The following is a 21,061-nucleotide window of genomic DNA, read 5'->3' as shown; positions in this document are numbered from 1 at the left end:
GTTGCTCTACCATCACCTCCTCAACCCACATCTCCCAAACCAACATCACTAAGTACATTTTTGTAATGATCAATTAAAAACATTTCTGTCACTGGTGATTTTCTTTGTTTTTATTCCTGTTTTTCTTTCCTTCTTACAATTAATGCTTTAAGTGTTTCACAGTTTGAACCAAAACAGTTTGAGTTTGAAAACAATTCACTTGGAGTAGAAGAAAATGTCTCTTTGCATGCAATAAAGTCCAGGTTTCCTTTGGTTCAGCGCAGTTCAACTTTGTCCCTTTGTTTGTGGTCAGTTCAGCGAGCTTTAGTCATATAAGGTAGTCTCAAGTCAATTTCAGTCCAGAGTGTTCTTGGGCATGTCAAAAGAAAAGTAGTCAAATCGGATGTCGTTGTGGGGCTTTAACAGTCCGATCACACTGCTGTATCCAAATGATGAATGAAGAGATGGGGGAGTCTCCTCTTCATGTGAAAGGTGATCTCACCCAACTCCTTGGGGTCAGGAAGTGATCTGGTTCAATATATAACTATAGAGCCCAATTCTATACTGGGTTACACTCGCCTCCCTTGATTTCTTCCAGATTTCATCCCCAACAGTTGGCATGGCAAACTGGATGATTACAGGTCGAGGTATTTTGTTGGTATCTGCGTCATTCCTCTTTCCCAAGCAGTGCACTGTATCCACTGTTTGGTGAAGTTTATCCACTGACCACAGGATCACCCGGGTGAGGATGTCAATCACAGTCTCTCTAGTGATCTCTTGGTCTTTGTCAGGAAGACCTATCAATGTGAGATTCCACCTTCTCTTATATCTGGCTTGATCCGAACACATCTGTTTCAGTGAGGCATTTTCCTTTTTCAGCAACATTATTTCTTCCTTCATTTCGCTTATTTCTTCCTTATTTTCTCTTACTGCTTGTGTATTGACTTCTGTCCGACTTTCAAAAGTTTTAATCCTGTCATGTTGCTCATCAAACCTCCTAATCAGGGCTTGAATTGCGTTGAAGATGGTTTTGTTAGTGATCTCAACTGACTGTTTGCATTTGTCTTTGCTTTCACTTTTCGGGGATTTGGGCTGGGTATTGGGGTGCGATCATGAAGGCTTTTTGTGTTTTCTTCCTCCATCGCCTCAATCTCTTCTTGATCACATGCCTCCTGCAGGCCATCAGGCTGTAATCATGGTCTGTTAGCCCTGTAGCATTAGTCGCTCTATTAGCATTAACATCTCACTCTCGGGAAAGGCAGAGAGCAGTTTGGTGGTCTGACTCAAGAAGCCAAACTATTGTGGGGTTTAGTGGGTTTTCTGAGTAGTTGGGAGGGTTTTTTTTCTTCTCATTTTGTTTTCCAAAGATGGCTGTTCTAGGACGGTTTGAAACTATCTTTTATCAGAGCCTGCAAACATCCTCGCGCTCAGTCGGCCATCTTCCCCCCTCCTCCATCCATCTCAACAATCTGTTCATGAGAAAGTGGGACTTCTATTAGCAATAAATAGTGCAAAATAAATCAAATCAGGTTTTGACTCCCCTTGTGGTAATAAAGAGTCATTTATTTCAATTCATTTTCACTCCTCACTAAATTCCAAACTGACAGAATGAGGAAAATATTTCAGCAGAACAAATGACACTGAAGTGCAGATGACAGTGAAATATTTGTTTTATTTCCATCCTTAATGAACACAATGTGGTAGTTTTTAGTGCTTGTAGTAAGACACGGTCCTGCTGTAAATCCTCTTGTGTGTCTTTTAGTGAAGATACAGAATTGATGTTTCAAGGCTGTGTGTGTGTTTCAGTGATGTGGTGCTACTCTGTAAAACTGAGCCTCCAAATAACAACTCGATTGTATTCACATATTATAGAATTCTATCAGGAGTTCTTATTTTAAAATGTGATTTAACCGCATACACTTCATGGACAGAAAGAAAGGACAAAATGGGAAAAGAACATAAATTACCTGAAACCCTTCAAATCTCACTTTGGGACAGGGCCAGTTTAGGGCCAATAATGAGGTAAAACAATTCAATAATGATGTGATTTGAAACAGGAGATGTCAACAGATGATTGCAGTCATGATTCGGTAAAAATCAGTATCCAGGAAAGGCACAGTCTGTCCTCGAACATTATAAAATGGTAAACACTTTACTGTCCCAGTGTTTTCTGATTTGGGGTTGTGGATACGCTGGTCATGATTACATCTTTTTTTAAAAGTATTTGGTCTCTTATTATTCTGGTCGTTCCAGTGAATCCATAGTTAATGTGATGCTCCACCATGTGGGTACTCTGCTCAAGACACCTGTATGAACCTGAAGGGAATCGACTACATACACATCCGCTTTAAATGAATAAAGAAGGCCACTCTTTAGTCAAAAATGGCTGCAGAAAGAAGCCGCTCCAGTCACCTGATCAGCAAAACTTGATAAAAGAAGAAAGATTTGTGAATGAAAACAGACAACGTACAGGTAGCCCCAGAAATACCACCAGCTGATTTGGGCAGCATAATTGTGATTAAAATCAAGAAAAACAGCCGAGAAACAGCAGCAAGTCTTGATCTCAATGAGGATTAGCAGATACAACTAGATGAGATACGATTCAAATCAGGACCATGGAGCATGGGGACAGAGGAAGAGTAACGCAGCAGAAACCATTCATCAGCCTCAAGAAGAAGAAAATAAAGGTGACATCTGCAAAAGAACACACGGAAACACAGCAGCTTCTGGAGAAGCGTCTTATTTTCAGATGAATCCAAACTGCACTTGGATGGATGTGGTGGTCGAGTGTTTGTGTGGAGAAAGCCAGGAGAAGAATTCCAATCAAACTGCACTAAGGTACTATAAAGCACGGAGGAGGCTGGGGCTGTTTCTCCTACAGCGCTGTTGGTGAGCTTGTGTTCAATAACGGCGTCATGAACTTTCAGAAATCTGCAGAGAAATGATTCAACCAACAGAAGTGGATTTTTCAGAAGGATAATGAACCAAAGCAGATGACTGACAGCGATAAACATGTCTCTGCCAACTGTACTGAACACAGCTGTACACAATTATACACAAAATGCACAGATAAAAAAGGAAAACAAGTTTCCTGTAACTTGTTTAAATGATCAATAAAACATCATCTTTTTATCATCTAAACCTTTATCTTTCTGGCTGCTGATTCATTAATATCGCAATGTTCTCTTCTGCATTTCGTGGACAGAAAGCTTCTTCCTGAATTCGACAAGAAAGAGGAGGGAATGTGTGAATTAGTGAAGGTCAGAAGTGTGTATTGTGATGGAGAAAATAAAATAGATGGATTGTGTTTGTGTTCAAACTCTTTAGATGAAGAGAGTTGGACTTCCAGATTTTTCTGAATGATGATTTTTTTTAATTTTATTTTGGACGTTAGTCAAATCCGCTGAATCAACTTTCATAAAATGTCATGAAATTAATCCTAATCAGTGCAGCTACATGGGTTATATTTCTGCACTGAAGAGAGATGAAATGGTTAATAGAGGAGTGTTCATGATCTCTCTGTGTTTGTGCTCCTCCTCTTCCTATCACTCTCTCTTTCTTTCAAACACAGGACCAGGAAGTGACTCCTCATTTCAGAGGAAACAAAACTGTTCTCTTTCTCTCTCTCTCGGTGTGAGTTCAGGAAAATGGCCGAGGCCAGTATTTCAGTAGCTCAGGACCAGTTCATGTGTCCAGTGTGTCTGGATCTCCTGAAGGATCCGGTGACAATCCCCTGTGGTCACAGTTTCTGTAAGGTGTGTATTAATGACTGCTGGGATCAGGAGGATCAGAAGGGCGTCTACAGCTGTCCTCAGTGCAGAGACACTTTCACGACAAGGCCTGTTCTACGCAGAAACAACATGCTGGATGAAGCGGTGGAGAAACTGAAGAAGACTGAAGTCCAAGCTGCTTCTCCTGCTCACTGTTACGCTGGACCTGGAGATGTGGAGTGTGATTTCTGCACCGGGAGAAAACACAAAGCCGTCAAGTCCTGTCTGATGTGTTTGACTTCATTTTGTGAAATTCATCTGAAACCTCATCTTGAAGTTCCTGCTTTGAAAAACCACACATTAATTGAAGCCTCAGCAAAACTCCAAGAGAAGATCTGCTCTGAACATGGTGAAGTGCTGAAGATCTACTGTCGTACTGATCAAACCTGTGTCTGTTATTTGTGCATGTTGGAGAAACATAAAGACCATGATGCTGTTTCAATTGCAGCAGAAAGAGCTGAGAAACAGGTGAGAACTAGAAATCTTTCCAGACTTAAATAATCTTAATTATAGTTTCCCATCTAGAAACAGGTGCTTTAGTCAGTGATATGATTTGAACTTTAATTTCAATGTGTGTCTCAATCAGAAGGATTCTGTAAAAGCTGATTAAAATTGTCTGTGTTCTGGTGAACAGAGTGTTAAATTTATCTTCAGTGATGGTTGTAATCTGGTTAGGAGTGGGTTTCCTGATAACGTTGCCCTTTAGACCTAAAGAGAGAGTTGAGAGACTCTCTTAAGGAACGAACGTTGTCTCTGTGTGTGGTTTTTCTGAACTCACTCATAAGAAGGAGTCTAAAGAGCAACAGGACAAAGAGCATCTTTGCAGTTTGTGTCCCCAATATAGGCATTTGTAGCTGCTAAAGGCAATCGTATTAGACATAACTAACAGTGTCCATGGGTGGCACGGTGGTGTAATGGTTAGCGCTGTCGCCTCACAGCAAGAAGGTCCGGGTTCGAGTCCCGTGGCTGGCGAGGGCCTTTCTGTGTGGAGTTTGCATGTTCTCCCCATGTCCACGTGGGTTTCCTCCGGGTGCTCCAGTTTCCCCCACAGTCCAAAGACATGCAGGTTAGGTTAACTGGTGACTCTAATGCCGCTTTTCCACTACCAACGCGGCTGAGTCAGGCTGAGCTGTGCGGTGCTGAGTTGGGCTGAGTCGAGCTGAGTGGGGCTGTTGGAGTTGCATTTCGACTACAACCGTGTTGAACCGTGCTGGCTGGAAGTGGGTGGACACATTGGGTGGAGTTAGCGAAAGTGGGTGGATGTCACGTGATGTCGTTAGGCGGCGCAAACAGTGACATCAGTGATCTTTTAAGCGGTAGTCTCACGACCCAGATAGTAAACAATAAACATGGAGTCATTAGTGTTGCTGGTCTTGGTGCTGTGGCTTGTTGTCACCGACAATGCCAACAGATACTGGCAAGAGCGTATAGATGAGGCGAGGCACATAAGGCTTCATAATTCTCGTAATTCGTAATTCTTCTTCTTCCGGGTTTACGGTGTTTACAGATCCCAGCGTGCTCGCGGGGCGTGTGTGGGCATGTGAGGACACTCCTCCTCATCAATCAGTGCACAGGGGAGTGTCTCCTCACGCCCCTAGCCCCACTCGGCTCGGTTTGGCTCGCTTCAGCCCTACTCCAAAACCGTGCGAGTTTTGGGGGCTGAGCACGGCTGAAGCGAGCTGAGTCGTGCTGCTCTAAGGTAGTCGAAACGCGAGCCGTGTCGGGCTGAAGTGAGCTGAAGTGAGCTGAAAAAGGGTAGTTGAAAAGGGCCATAAATTGACCGTAGGTGTGAATGTAAGTATGAATGGTTGTCTGTGTCTATGTGTCAGCCCTGTGATGACCTGGCGACTTGTCCAGAGTGTACCCCGCCTTTCGCCTGTAGTCAAATCAAATCAAGTTTATTTGTATAGTGCTTTTAACAATAAACATTGTCGCAAAGCAGCTTTACAGAATTTGAATGACTTAAAACATGAGCTAATTTTATCCCTAATCTATCCCCAATGAGCAAGCCTGTGGCGACGGTGGCAAGGAAAAACTCCCTCAGACGACATGAGGAAGAAACCTCGAGAGGAACCAGACTCAAAAGGGAACCCATCCTCATTTGGGCAACAACAGACAGCCTGACTATAATATTAACAGTTTTAACAGGTATAACCCTCAACTGTCCTCATGGGGCCGTCCTTCACAGGAGCGGTGCGATAAAACTCCGACCAGACACAGGGCACCAGGATGGATCAAGCAGGTCCGAGGGGCAGAAGAGGCCAGCATCTCAATCCCAGGATCAACATGTAACTCAGAGGGACAGATTGGGGGGGGAGAGAGAGAGGAAAAAAACACGTTGTTAGGTATGCCCTAAAAATGACAAGTATTAAATCTGTGTGGTAGGCTCGCAGAGACGAGAGTCTTTACATCAGGCATAACACACAACGATGGCATGTTAATATGGTAAAATATATCATGACCTGCTCTGGCTGGATGCTTGATTGGGTGATGGGAGCACACTCCTCAGCAATGATGAGATGCAGATGGGACCCTTAGGGCTGGCCAAAACAATTCAGTTACATTTCACCGGGTCTGGGACATGCGACAGAATGTCTGACGGCCGATTCCCTGCAGGCTACGATAGCCAGTCGAGGTCTCCACCCTCTCCACCAAAAGATTTCCTGTTGACTCCATGTAACTCAGAGGGACAGATTTGGGGTGGGGGGAGGGAAAGAAAACACAGGTGGTTAGGTATGCCCAATGTCACCTGAATAAGTAGGAACAGTATACATATTGCACCGAGTACAAGCAGGGACTCCGGCAACTAACTATGACAGTATAACTAAAAGGAGAGAGCCAGAAGGTAACACAGGCATGAGGGAGCCCCGGGACATAAAGCAGCCAGCCACTACACCGTCAACAAACTCGAGTGAGCAAGCGAGTGGGGACTGACAGCATCCATACATCCCAGTTTATCAAAACACTCCATGTCTGAGGACCCGCCAGATCTACTCCTTTACCTCATAAACACCATTAACAAAAGGCTTGACTAAACAGATATGTTTTCAGCCTAGACTTAAATGCTGAGACTGTGTCTGATTCCCGAACATTACTTGGAAGGCTGTTCCATAACAGTGGGGCTTTGTAAGAAAAGGCTCTGCCCCCTGATGTAGCCTTCACTATACGAGGTACCAGCAGATAGCCTGCACCTTTTGATCTAAGTAGGCGTGGCGGGTCATAGAGGAGCAGAAGTTCACTCAGCTACTGTGGTGCGAGACCATTTAGTGCTTTAAAGGTCAATAGTAGTATTTCATAATCAATACGAAATTTGATTGGGAGCCAATGCAGTGTGGATAAGACAGGCGTAATGTGGTCATATTTTCTAGTTCTAGTAAGGACTCTTGCTGCTGCATTTTGAACTAACTGGAGCTTGTTTATGCATTTATTGGAACATCCAGACAGTAACGCATTACAATAATCCAACCTGGAGGTAACGAAAGCATGGACTAGTTTTTCTGCATCATGCAATGACATTAAATTTCTTATCTTTGCAATATTTCTGAGATGAAAGAAAGCTATCTGGGTGATGTTATCAATGTGAGTTTCGAATGAAAGACTAGGGTCAATAATCACTCCGAGGTCTTTTACTGCTGCACGTGAAGAAACAGAAAGGCCATCCAGAGTCACTGTGTAATCAGAAAACTTACTTCTAGCTGTATGTGGTCCTAGTACAAGTACTTCAGTCTTGTCAGAGTTAAGCAGAAGGAAATTAATAAGCATCCAGTGTCTAATGTCCTTAACACATTCCTCAATTATATTAAGCTGGTGTCTCTCATCAGGTTTTGCAGAGACATACAACTGTGTGTCATCAGCATAATAGTGGAAACTAATACAATGTTTACGAATAATATCGCCCAGAGGTAACATATATAGAGAAAAGCGTAGTCAGCTGGGATAGGCTCCAGCTTGCCTGTGACCCTGTAGAACAGGATAAAGCGGCTAGAGAGATAAGTGTCCAAGTTAACTAACTATGTGTAAACATTAGACGTGGATAAGACTATGGCAACTGGGCGGGCAAATCCACATAAAGGCATTTGACTGATCAGACTGCATAGAATAAAACATTTATATCCCTCAATATGCTTCCGCAGGTTGGATGGGGAGTTTTTGTAGGCTGTGATGCGCACCATTTTAGGCAAACAAAGCAAACATTTAAAATGAAATGACTCTTTATTCCTTTCAGAAAACTGAAACATGGGTTCTCGCTATAGAACCGTGGGTGTGTGCATTCCCCAGAAGAACCGCCTCCTTCCATTCTGCCATCAACTGATCGTGTTAAATAATGCTGCGGAGAAATCATTGATCTTGATTTTATCCAGTCTATGGACGTGACGTGACCCTAGCGATTACTGATAGACTGTCTCAGTCTCACCTGCGGAAAAACCAATCACGTTTGAGAAAAGAAAAGAAAAAAACATCCACTTTCAAAGCTGCTTCATAGTAATGAGTAACGAGGACCTTGCTACAAATGTAGTGGAGTAAAAAGTACGATATTTTGTCTTTCAAATGTAGTGAAGTTAAAGTCATAAGTTTCCAAAAAAATACTCAAGTAAAGTACAGATACTCAAAAAGTGTACTTAACACGGGCGATTGCTCTAAGACAACGAGGGAGGCTCAGCCTCCTCTGAAAATGACGAACATCGTGTAGGATGAATTGCGCTAGGCTTATAGCCGACCTTATAACACTGCTATTTCAGATCCAGAATCATAGAAATATATGTGCTCAACCCAACTACAGTGCGAAATCATTCCGTTATAACTTTCCCCAGTTCGCCTAATGCAGCGGTTCCCAAAGTGGGGGTCGCGACCCCTTTGGGGGTCGCGGAGGGACTCCAGGGGGGTCACGGAGAGACGGGACTGTTTGCATAACACAGAAAAAAAAACGGGCATTGGAATGTTTTGAATGGCGTCGGAATGTTGGTAATGCGTCAGCCGGCAGAGAGTCATTAAATCAGTCTATAGAACCCAATCACCCCCTTTCACTCCATAATCGCTCCCCGCCCTCCAATCTGTTGGATTGCTCTGATATTGTTGTTGTTATTAGCAAACCCTCCTCCTGTGAATACAAACTGTATAAAACAGGTCCCTATTTTGAGATTCAGAACAAAACATCGGATGGCGACTTTATGACAACATGGACAAGTTTCTACGCATGCTTCCTACAAAACGCAAGGCTGCTGCACAGGGCGAGTTCCCATGCACTTCGGCAGCGAAAAAGATAAGGCGGTATGATGATGCATACATCGAAATGGGCTTTACGAGCACATTGGTGGGTGGTGAGGAACGACTGCAGTGTGTTCTCTGTCTGAAGGTGCTGGCGACAGAAAGTTTAAAGCCAAACAAGCTGAAGCGTCACCTGGACACGGCACACCCCGAGCACAAGGACAAGCCGGTTGAATTCTTTCGGCGGAAACTTTTGAACTTTCAGGCACAACGGGTGAACTTCACTAAAGTTGCATCTGTCAATGTCAATGCCCAGCTCGCCTCCTACAAAGTGGCCTACCTCCTTGCGCAGAGCAAGAAGCCACACACAGAAGCGGAGGAGGTGATCCTGCCCTGTGCCATTGAAATGGTGAGGACCATGGTCGACGAGGCAACAGCAAACAAGTTACGGGCGATCCCCCTCTCAAATAATACGATTGGAAGACGCATACATGACATCGCTGACGACATTGAGGAGCAGCTCACCGACCGAGTACGTGCAAGCACCCGGTTTGCTCTGCAGGTCGACGAAGCCACTGACAGCAACCGAGACTGTTTATTAATCACGTACATCCGTTTCCTTGATACAGAGGACATGAGAGAGGATCTGCTATTCTGCAAGGAGGTGAAAACACGAGCCACTGCTGATGAACTGTTCCGAGTGATTGACACTTATTTGCAAGAGGCAAAATTGAAGTGGGAGTGCTGTGTTGGAGTGTGTACGGACGGGGCTCAGGCTATGGCTGGGAAGCGCAGTGGGCTACAAGCGCTCATAAAGCGTGTGTCCCCCAATGTGCAGTGGACCCACTGTATGATTCACCGAGAAGCGTTGGCATCGAAGCAGCTGAGTCCCGAACTGAACAAGGTGATGACGGACGTAATCGCCACTGTCAATTATATCAAAACGCGCCCTGTTAAAGCTCGACTCTTTGCTGCTCTCTGTGAAGAAATGGGCTCCAAACACATGGCAGTTCTGTTTCACAGCGAAGCGCGATGGCTGTCACGTGGGAAGGTATTGAACAGGGTGTTTGAGCTGTGAGAGGAGATACGGATTTTTCTCGAGGAGGAGAATCATGCACTGGCACTCTGTTACAACGACGAACGGTTCCTGATGACAGTTGCCTACCTCAGTGACATTTTCCAAAAACTGAACGAACTGAATCTGCAAATGCAAGGACCCAACACCCATCTCCCTCAGCTTGTCGCTAAAATGCAGTCATTTACAAGGAAATTGGAACTGTGAGGAAAGATGATTGAGGAGGGAACAACAGATTGCTTTCAGAACTTTCATTCATTTCTCCATAACACCAACAGTCACAACACAATCATGCCATGCATTCGTTCACACATTTTTGCCCTCCAACAACATTTTCAGAGGTACTTTCCTGTAATGGATTTGGCACACTATGAATGGATCACAGACCCCTTCAATACAAGGCCACATGCTCATCTCAGTGTTACTGAACAGGAACAGTTCATTGATGTGACCTCAGACATAGGATACAAACAGCAGTTTAGGGCCAAGTCACTGTCTGCCTTTTGGATTGGGGTGGAAAAAGACTACCCACTGTTGGGTGGAAAGGCTGTGGCCATACTCCTCCCTTTTGCCACATCCTACCTCTGTGAGGTGGGCTTTTCTGCAGTGGCCTCCATCAAGACCAAATACAGGGCAAAGTTGAACATTGAAAACGAACTAAGGGTGGCGATCTCACAGTTATCACCAAGATTTGAAAAACTCTGTACTGAAAAGCAAGCACACACAAGTCACTGAAAAAATATTCTGATGTTCTGTGTAATGTTCTGTTTTATTATGATGTGCAATGTTCTTTTGTGGATAATGCTCTTCTGTGAATAAAAAATAGCAACTTTAATATCCGCCTGATTATTATTATTATTATTATTATTATTATTATTACACTACACACTGCATAATGGGTGGTGGGGGGGGTCCCAAAAATATTCTGAAGTCCAAAAGGGGGTCCCCAGCCAAAAAGTTTGGGAACCACTGGCCTAATGTGTGCGTGAGTTTTTCCCCCTCGTGACAGCACGATGCAGCCCAGCCTCAGTGGACTTCAATGGCATTTGGGAGCTCTGCGCTTTTCAATCTCAAAATGCAAGACGATTATTGGACAAATACTGCGAAAACGCCCGCCCATGGAGTCCCACGGACTCCCAGCCTCACAGTGGACTTCAATGGCATTTGGGAGCTCTGCGCTTTTCAATCTCAAAATGCAAGATGATTATTGGACAAATACTGCGAAAACGCCCGCCCACGGACTCCCAGCCTCACAGTGGGAGGGACATGGCAAAGCTTTCTGCGAGGAGACTGGTGATTGGTGAAAGCGGCCGGATATTTTCTTTGATTGACAGCTCATTTCAAATATAGACAGGCAGCGGTGAATTTCAGTTCAGTCCCATGCGGATTCGCAAGTGGTGTGGTCAGGGGCGGTCCTGGGGGCAGTCCGACCGGGCAGCCACCTGGGGCGGCATCGCGGGGGGGGGGAGGCGGCATGAGCGCGGGCGCGAAAAAAAAAAACGGTCCCAAAAAAAAAAAAAGGTCCCCAAAAAAAAACCCCGAAAAAAAAAAAACAAGACGGGGGGGTGAACATTTTGGATGGGGAAGCCCAATACCAAAGTTGCGCAGGTGACGTCATCACCACAAGAGGCGTCAATACCTGAAGTTGGTCAGTTCTTGTAGCTCAACTGTAATTAAGGGTTTGCAGCAGTGTTACACACACACACAAGTGTAACATGCAGCAAAAGCCATCATGCGTCACGTTTGCTGTGGGCACAAAACCCCGTATAATTTAAATAACAAACCAAATATGGTGCCGCAATGCATAGGACACAAACTCAAGACGCCTCTCAAATGTGCAGACCACATTACATTACATTGAGCAAACGCTTTTGTGTGTGCGTGTGCGCGCAAGAAAGAGGAGAGAACAGAAAAGCAGAACAATCCAAACAACTTCAAAACGGCTGTACGTTTGATTGTGTGTATGAACCGAATGAATTCCCAAGATTATTGTGGTCGTGGTGGTCAATTGGTCAAGTTGAAATCGTTCAGTCTCACCTCTCGCGTTAGTTAGGGTGACCATATTTTGATTTGGGAAAACCAGGACACCTTAGTGGGCGGCACGGTGGTGTAGTGGTTAGCGCTGTCGCCTCACAGCAAGAAGGTCCGGGTTCGAGCCCCGTGTCCGACGAGGGCCTTTCTGTGCGGAGTTTGCATGTTCTCCCCGTGTCCGCGTGGGTTTCCTCCGGGTGCTCCGGTTTCCCCCACAGTCCAAAGACATGCAGGTTAGGTTAACTGGTGACTCTAAATTGAGTGTAGGTGTGAATGTGAGTGTGAATGGTTGTCTGTGTCTATGTGTCAGCCCTGTGATGACCTGGCGACTTGTCCAGGGTGTACCCCGCCTTTCGCCCGTAGTCAGCTGGGATAGGCTCCAGCTTGCCTGCGACCCTGTAGAACAGGATAAAGCGGCTAGAGATAATGAGATGAGATGAGATGAGGACACCTTAGTGCGGAGGGGGGGGGGGGGGTAGTAGTAGGGTTAGTAACAATATCAAACTACAAACTTACCTCACTCTGTTAAGGTGTCCCATTCTGTGGTGTTAGTACTGACTGGAGTAATCACTTTGATTGGAAGAAGAAGGGTGGTGTGCAGACCAAATTAATTGAGGTGAAAGATACACCAAATGAGACAGCAACCACCATCGCAAACTACCTAATGGAAACATTGGTAAAAAACTATTTGTCTTCCAAATGCAGAACAAAACACTCATTGGTGCTGGTTGCCCAGTACACATACTGAACAATTGTGTCCATCATGGGGCAGACACACTTGATGTGGACCTTGAAAATATCATTTTTAAAATACACCAGTACTTCCACATTTACACCGTGCGTACTGAGTCCCTCAAAGAGTACTGTGATTTTGTTGACACAGAGTACAGGAGGATGCTTTCACACAGCAAGACAAGGTGGCTCTCTCTGTTCCCAGGCACAGAGAGGATGCTACAGATGTTCCCTGCTTTAAAAGCATTCTTTATGTCTCAGCAAAAGCCACCCATGGTGATCAAGGTGTTTTTTGAAAACCCATTTAGTGAGATATACTTATGGCACATGCACTCACTTAAGAAACATACAAATAAAATGATATTTAAAGTTGGTTTATTAACAATGCTTTTCATAAAGGTCAACAATAACTCCAATAACAAATGATATTTAAAATGTATTTATTCAAAAATGCTTTACAATTTCTGTAATGAATGAATGACACAATGAAAGAAATAATGTCTCATCTAAACCACATTCACTCATATTAACAATAAAAGTTAACAATAACTCTCAACTCCCAATAACAAACATGCTGATACTCAGTTAGCCTCAATTTCAGTAATGAAAGAAATAATGTCTGATCTGTAGGCTATTGGAAAAGATAAATTAACAAATTAGCTAATTAACAAAAATACCTCTTGTATATTTACTTTAAAAATAACTCAAAAATGTAAAAAAAAAACTAACAAAAAATATCAATAGTCTATCTTTAGTTTCCTGATTAATCCTCATCTTCCTCTTCGTCTGGTTTTTCCTCCTCTTCGTCTGTTTTTTCTTCCTCATCCTCCTTGTTTGCCCATTGATATTTTGCTGTAGAGCTGATCTTTCTCAGCAGTTTTTTGTTGCTCAACAAATAAGCATGAAAGTCTTTGCAAGACATATCTTTGAAATTGTATTGCACAAATAGAATCCCTTTCAATGATTCAACAGAGAGCTGGTTCCTCTCCTTTGTCCACTGGCTCTGCATCAGTGAAAAAACTCTCTCCACATTTGCATTGTGAGAAGGAAGTGCAAAGACAAACTGTGCAATCTTCAGCAGTTCTGAGTAGCATGCAATATTTTTGGCCTTCTCAAAGTATTTGGTCCACTTCTGGTGCACCTGCAGACCCATGAACTCATCGTCACTGCAGCTTTCAATGAATTTCTTCAGATTGGCAACCTGGTCTAAACATTTAACGTCATCAATTGGCACCCCCTTCTCTCCAAGGTACTTGATGCAGGCCTCCACATCATTCCACTTTGGTGGCTCACTCATGTCCATCCACATGAATGGTGAGAACTCTTCCATGGGAGTCATCCACTTCTCCAGATACTCTAAACATGAACTGTACATGCCGAGCGCATCAGCCATGAACTTGTCACAGCCCTCTTCAAGTCCATCTCTGCGATTTTCGGCCAGCAGTCCCTTAACTTTGAGGGACATGAAATTGTTGTTCTTCCGTTCAAGAAGAATGTTGTGGATGCTGCTCAATATTTTCTTAACCTCCATGATGGAGTTATTCTCCCTTTCCATTTCTTGAATGTGATTGTGGAAGATGGACATGAGTGAGTGCATGTGCCACAAGTATATCTCACTAAATGGGTTTTCAAAAAACGCCTTGATCACCATGGGTGGCTTTTGCTGAGACATAAAGAATGCTTTTAAAGCAGGGAACATCTGTAGCATCCTCTCTGTGCCTGGGAACAGAGAGAGCCACCTTGTCTTGCTGTGTGAAAGCATCCTCCTGTACTCAATGTCAGCAAAATCACAGTACTCTTTGAGGGACTCAGTACGCACGGTGTAAATGTGGAAGTACTGGTATATTTTAAAAATGATATTTTCAAGGTCCACATCAAGTGTGTCTGCCCCGTGATGGACACAATTGTTCAGTATATGCGCTGGGCAACCCACGCCAATCAGTGTTTTGTTTTGCAGCAATCTTTTCAAATTCGCAAATACATTGTTTCCCCCTTCGTCACGTCGGGTTCCACCAAAATTAGTGTTACAATTGTCCCCAGTAAATGCGACGCATTTGGAAGACAAATTGTTCTTTGCCAATGTTTCCATTAAGTAGTTTGCGATGGTGGTTGCTGTCTCATTTGGTGTATCTTTCACTTCAATTAATTTGGTCTGCACACCACCCTTCTTCCAATCAAAGTATTGGATAATTATGGGGAAGATTTTTACTGCACCGTGATTACTCCCGTCAGTACTAACACCACAGAATGGGATATCATTGAGCGCTTCGTGCGCCAATTCGACAGAGTGAGGTGCCAGAACACCGTTAACAATTGCCTCCGTCTTAGTACAGGCACAACTGAACTTTTTGGCCGTGTCAGAATCGGGGAGGGTCTTTTTCAACAATGAACTCGTGCAGTCCATAGACCGATAACTGTTATGATGTTTCACTGTGTGAAATGACCAGGCACCCTCCGCTGCATTCACGGCATCCTCGTTCCCTGGTTTCACAAAGTACTCTGTTATCGACTTTGAGGTACTCTCGCCTCGAACAGCTTTTTTGTGTTTCTCGGTGTCCAGGTGGAATTTTAAATCCCTGGCACCTCCACTGGACACCGAGACATATGTACCTGCTTTGCACACTGTGCACAAAGCTTCCCACTTGTCTCGACCCGGTCTGAAAGCGGGGAACTTCTTTTGTAAGTCGTCTGTAAACGTGCATTTGCGCTTCGGCATGTTGCTGGCGTACTGACAGCCTGTCTTCTGATTATAAAAAGCTGATCGCACTGACGCGGCTCAGGGATTACGTCACACGCAGCGCCGTGCGCAATGCCCTAGTGCCGGTCAATTTAATGGTCCAATGAAAGGTAATAAAAAACAGGACATTTCCCCACTTTCTAAAAAAAAACCCGGACGCCCCGGACAGGACGTGAAAAACGGACATGTCCGGGGAAAAGCGTTAGGTGATCACCACTACACACTGACGGTGAGTTTGTGTTGGGGGAAGGCAGGGGGAATCACTCAGGAGGAGGTCGAATGACAAATAAACGGAGCCGTACTCGGAGATAGATCTAATGAATAGGAAAAGGTCAAAGCCATCAGGTGCCCAATTCTGGAAGAAAAGGAAAGAAGAGGAGGAGAAACGAGCAAAAGAAAAAGGTATGCTTATGAATCAATTTCAGTGAGTGACATGAATTAGTGCCCTAATTAGCCTTATATTATTGAGTGCGTTTACATGCACATAGAGAAAATCGAATTTCTGCCGTTGCTCAACTGAAATCGAAGTTCTAAATGCCATGGAAACACCTTAGCTCGGCTGAAATTGAACCGAACTTGATTTCTCGTAATCGAGCTACACGACCTAGGTTATGCGATTTTTGCCGAGCTACTTAGTGCATGTAAACCCTATCGAGCTACGTAGTCGAGCTACTTACTTCAGCACTGCCCCTTCCGGGAGTGACGAGACCACAAGCGGGAAACACGACAGCCTCGGTCGGAAAAAAAAAAAAAAAAAACAGCCTTGGTCGGCATGACGCGTCACCTTAGCCACCACTTTATTAGGAACACTTGTGTCTGGGCATGTACGCACCCAGGGGCGCCGCTAGGGGGGGGGGGGGGGGGGAAGTTGGGACGATTCTAAGGGCCTGGCACTGACAGGGGGGCCTGTGAGGGATATTAATATTATTTTAATAGTATTGCCTTGTGTACGTTTTTGAAATAAAATATTTCATTTCATCTGTTAAAATATGCAAATTATACATGGTTATGATTTGCTATAACATTTTTCTTGAATTATTTATGATATTGTCATTTCACCCCTCAACCCTTTTTACCAATGGTACAGTCTGATTCTGGGCGTGGGACAGTGAAATGTGTAGCTCCATGTCTGCACAGAGCCGCTATAGATAGTTTTCACTGACGTCACGGCATTCCGGGGAACGGACCATCGCCACTACCGGCTACGTTATCTCAGACGAATTTATATAGTCAGTTTTCTAAAATAAAAGATCAATGTCGGCAAAATCAAGCAAACAGAAGTATATAAATACATTAGACGACATCTCACGACAACGGTATGCAGCCAAACTGGCCTTGATTGGGGGAATTGACCCCTACGAAGTGGACAAAGATGCATTTTCAAGTGACTATGCAGGGCTGCCAAAGCCTGAAACTGCCAAAGCCTGCTCCAAAGCCTGAAACTGACTTCATCAAACTTTAAAGGCTGTCTGATATATACAACTTTATATATTCACAGTGCGCCTTTTGGCAGATGCCGCCTGAATCACGCAGATCCGGGGTTTTTTTTTTTTTTTTGGGGGGGGGGGGGGGGGGGGGCGTTGGAGTGTCTGATTGTAATTTCAAAGTAAATTCTGTATTAAAATTACTAAATAAGCAAATCAGTTACAGTTCATGAAACAGGAAGTATAAGGATGAGAAAAAAACAGTTTAAATCGGGAAGCTGCGCACATTTGTGCAGTCCTGCACACCGCTCAGGCTGCACAAATGTGCGCAGCTTCCCGATTTAAACTGTTTTTTTTCTCATCCTTATACTTCCTGTTTCATGGACTGTAACTGATTTGCTTATTTAGTAATTTTTAATACAGAATTTACTCTGAAATTACAATCAGACACTCCAACGCCCCCCCTAAAAAAAAAAACGGATCTGCGCGATTCAGGCGGCATCCGCCAAAAGGCGCGCTGTTTGCATCCCAAACACACATTAAATCATACAGAATAGACCTAAAATGTTTTTCAAAAATGACCCTTGCGTGAGTGAAGTGACAAGTTTCAAATAGAAACGTGACAAACGAGCGATATTAAGTGTACATTACAATGTAAACGTACACTCAGCGGTTCCAGTTAGGCATTCTCCAGAGATTGTTCACATGATGTTTTGGTTTCCAAAAACAAACTTAAACACAATTGATTGTTTATTTAAACAACTTACCACTTATAAAATGATCGGAGCAGACTTTGCTGTGTTTGGAAGGCTGATAATCCTTGCGGTTGATTCTCGCAAGCCATAGATTTCTCCTTTGTATGCTGAGTTTCTTTGTTTGCTCCCATACAGTGGGAATTCCATAAACGCTCCGCTTGACGTCATCATCTGACCTATTACGACAGCCGTGAATACAACAGGTGTGCACCATTGCTAACTTTAAATAATAGTAATGTAAATAATATATAAATGAATGTAACTCGCGCGCTACAATGTGTGCTCAGTGACCCGTACGGTAAGCTAGCCCTCCAAGATGGCCGCCACCAGGGAATCCCCGACTCTGTGACGTCATGTGAAAACTATCTATTAGCGCAGCTTAGAGCAGCTGGCAGTTTTTCTATGTGCACAACAGAGGTGTACATCCTAGAAGTTGCGAAGCAGGAGGAGGTGTGATGAATTACGAAGTCCGGATATCACACTGTGTGAAAAAAAAAATCACCTTTTTTCATCTCATGTCATTATCTCTAGCCGCTTTATCCTGTTCTACAGGGTCGCAGGCAAGCTGGAGCCTATCCCAGCTGACTACGGGCGAAAGGCGGGGTACACCCTGGACAAGTCGCCAGGTCATCACAGGGCTGACACATAGACACAGACAACCATTCACACTCACATTCACACCTACGCTCAATTTAGAGTCACCAGTTAACCTAACCTGCATGTCTTTGGACTGTGGGGGAAACCGGAGCACCCGGAGGAAACCCACACAGACACGGGGAGAACATGCAAACTCCACACAGAAAGGCCCTCGCCGGCCCTGGGGCTTGAACCCAGGACCTTCTTGCTGTGAGGCGACAGCGCTAACCACTACACCACCGTGCCGCCCACCTTTTTTCATAGGTATCTTTATTGTATAATTAAGTCTAGGTGTTATTTGCCATTGTTCATGTGTGGATTTGTTGATATTAAGTATTTAACTTTAATATTTTGCACATTAGCTGTGGTCATAGATATCATTGCTATTGTTCATGTGTGGATTTATTGATACTGTTGCTAAGAATTTAACTTGAATATTTGAACATTTGCTGTGTTTTCTAATAAATGTGTGATGCCTAAAAGAAACCAAAAACACTGAGTGGATTTCTTGCAGTGCACTCTGTAATTGTATCAAAAAACTAGTGTCGTTATTCATCAAGGCATACGTTTGATCACATACAATAAGTCAATAAATGGAGGAAACAAAGGAATACATTTTGTAATCCTGATTATTGATGATGTTTGCTGGAGGGCTCTGGAGTATCCATAATGTGCATACAGAATGTTACAAGTCCATACTGATACAGCGATGCATGCAATTTCTCTCAACACAAACATTTGGATTGAATAAACTCCATAGGCTACTGAGTGGCCTAATAATAGTTGCTCATAAAAGAAAAAGAAAAAAAAAAAAAAAATATATATATATATATATATATATATATATATATATATATATATATATATATATATTCCATATATATCATTTTTAAGGCAACAGTCTATTCAGTCTAATTAGTTGGTAAGTTATTAGCATGTTAGCAGGCTAACAGTTAATATGTTCACCATTACAGATCAACTTCAACTTAGTGGCCATTTTATTAGGAACACTTCTGTTCGTACATACAAACTACAAACACTCTTCTTGTGAACACGGAACTGATAACTTTGTTTAGACGCTTGAATAGCTCTTCTTCATGACGACAACCGGAAGTGTACCAACACGATGGGGTGTGTAGCGCCACCTGTGGCTCGGGTGCACAATGCACCTCACACAATAGCTCGATTTCCTTGTGTGCATGTAGGATTGGATTTCTCTGGCACCCCTGCTGGGACCCTTAGCTCGATTACCGACAGTAGCTCGATTTGGATGTGCATGTAAACGTACTGTTTTATTGATGCTTGCTAAGTCGGACGACCTGGCCTGGCCTGACCCCCAACACGAAATTAATTTCAGCATAACGATTAGGCTTTGCAACAAAACGTTTAAAGTTATTGCTGTTATTGCCTTGGGGTTAACGTTGGGCTCTGTGTTAGCCAACAGAATGTTAACAGCTTTACATGGTCGTTTAAACATTTCTCGTCGTGTGTTGTACGTCGCGGACACGGCCCGTTATAAATTTGCTGTTACCAGAATGGCAATGATCAAGTCGTCATGTATTACTTAAGACTCTGTGTAATGTCATAGTAGTGTAGCCTGCCACCCTGCCTGTCACTGTGGCTCAGGCAGAGAGGAGCTTCTCGAAGCTAAAACTGATCAAGACTTACCTAAGGTCAACAATGTCACAGGAACGTTTCAGTGGCCTTGCTGTGATCAGCATAAACCACGCCTTAGGGGAACAAATCTCATATGAAGACATTGTGGAAGAATTTGCATCCAGGAAGGCCAGAAAAGCCAACTTTTAGGTTGTGCTTTCACTTTTGCATCCTGAATATAATTGCCACTTAAATGTATATAGACTGTTTTCCTCTTACTTCTTTTGCACGTCTTGTTATTTATGACAAATTATAGTGGTTTGCCATTTTTGCCACTTTAAAGAGTGTTAACTTCTTCATTTGTTACTTCTTGTTATTTATGATACATAATAGTGTTTGTTATTTCTTATGTGTACAGTAATATGTATCGGATTTACCTCTTCTCTGTCATTAGTTCATTTATTTATGATACATGATTGCGTTTTACCATTTTTGCCACTTTAATGTATAGTATTTTTAGATCTTTTGTCACTTCATGTTATTCTGTAATTGTGATTGTTTAACTGTTTAGCTTCTTTTGTTATTTATATGGTGCGACTTTAATGGAGGTTTAAGTCTTCTTGTTAATAATAATGGTGAATGGTACTCTATGATAATTCATTGTGCACTCTGTTGGTAAAACTGACTGACTTGTGCAATATTTTGACCATCGGGTGGTGCTGTAGTGCAGTTGTGCTTTCTTAAATAGCTGTGGATAGCTGTAATGCGAAGTCATTGAGTCTTTTTGTTTATTGTTTATCTTTTATTGTTTATCTTTGTATTTTTTATTGCACTAGTCATTAAAACTGGAAATTTGTTCTTGAAAATAGCTGTTGTGAGTTTGTGTATGGGGTCGTGTGTGTTCTGGACGAAGTTAGTGTTTTCTTAGGTGGTGGTTGTTGGGTTGGGCTGGGGGGGGGGCACCAGCACGGGTTTCGCCCGGGGAGTAAATCACTCTAGGATCGCCACTGGGTGTGGTGTATTGTAAGAGATCAGCTTACATTTCGATTTCATTCATTACATATGGTTTCTACCAGCTTTTTTAATTTGTATATATTTTCATTGTAAATAAAGTGTAAATA

At 43.3% G+C, this 21,061-nt stretch overlaps 1 protein-coding gene across 1 annotated transcript in view; it reads left to right on the top strand.

The window, feature by feature from the left end:
* Nucleotides 1-3,590: 3,590 nt before the first annotated feature.
* The window catches only part of LOC132880637 (E3 ubiquitin/ISG15 ligase TRIM25-like), a 25,643-nt gene continuing 8,172 nt past the window's right edge, over nucleotides 3,591-21,061 (top strand). The window contains exon 1 of the mRNA XM_060913798.1: nucleotides 3,591-4,217. Within this exon, the coding sequence (XP_060769781.1) occupies nucleotides 3,627-4,217 (591 nt within the window). The 5' untranslated portion in view covers nucleotides 3,591-3,626. The remainder of the gene's footprint in view (nucleotides 4,218-21,061) is intronic.

This window comes from Neoarius graeffei, chromosome 2 (assembly GCF_027579695.1).
Source record: "Neoarius graeffei isolate fNeoGra1 chromosome 2, fNeoGra1.pri, whole genome shotgun sequence".
NCBI lineage: Eukaryota > Metazoa > Chordata > Actinopteri > Siluriformes > Ariidae > Neoarius > Neoarius graeffei.
This window is presented reverse-complemented; position numbering and strand designations above follow the sequence as displayed.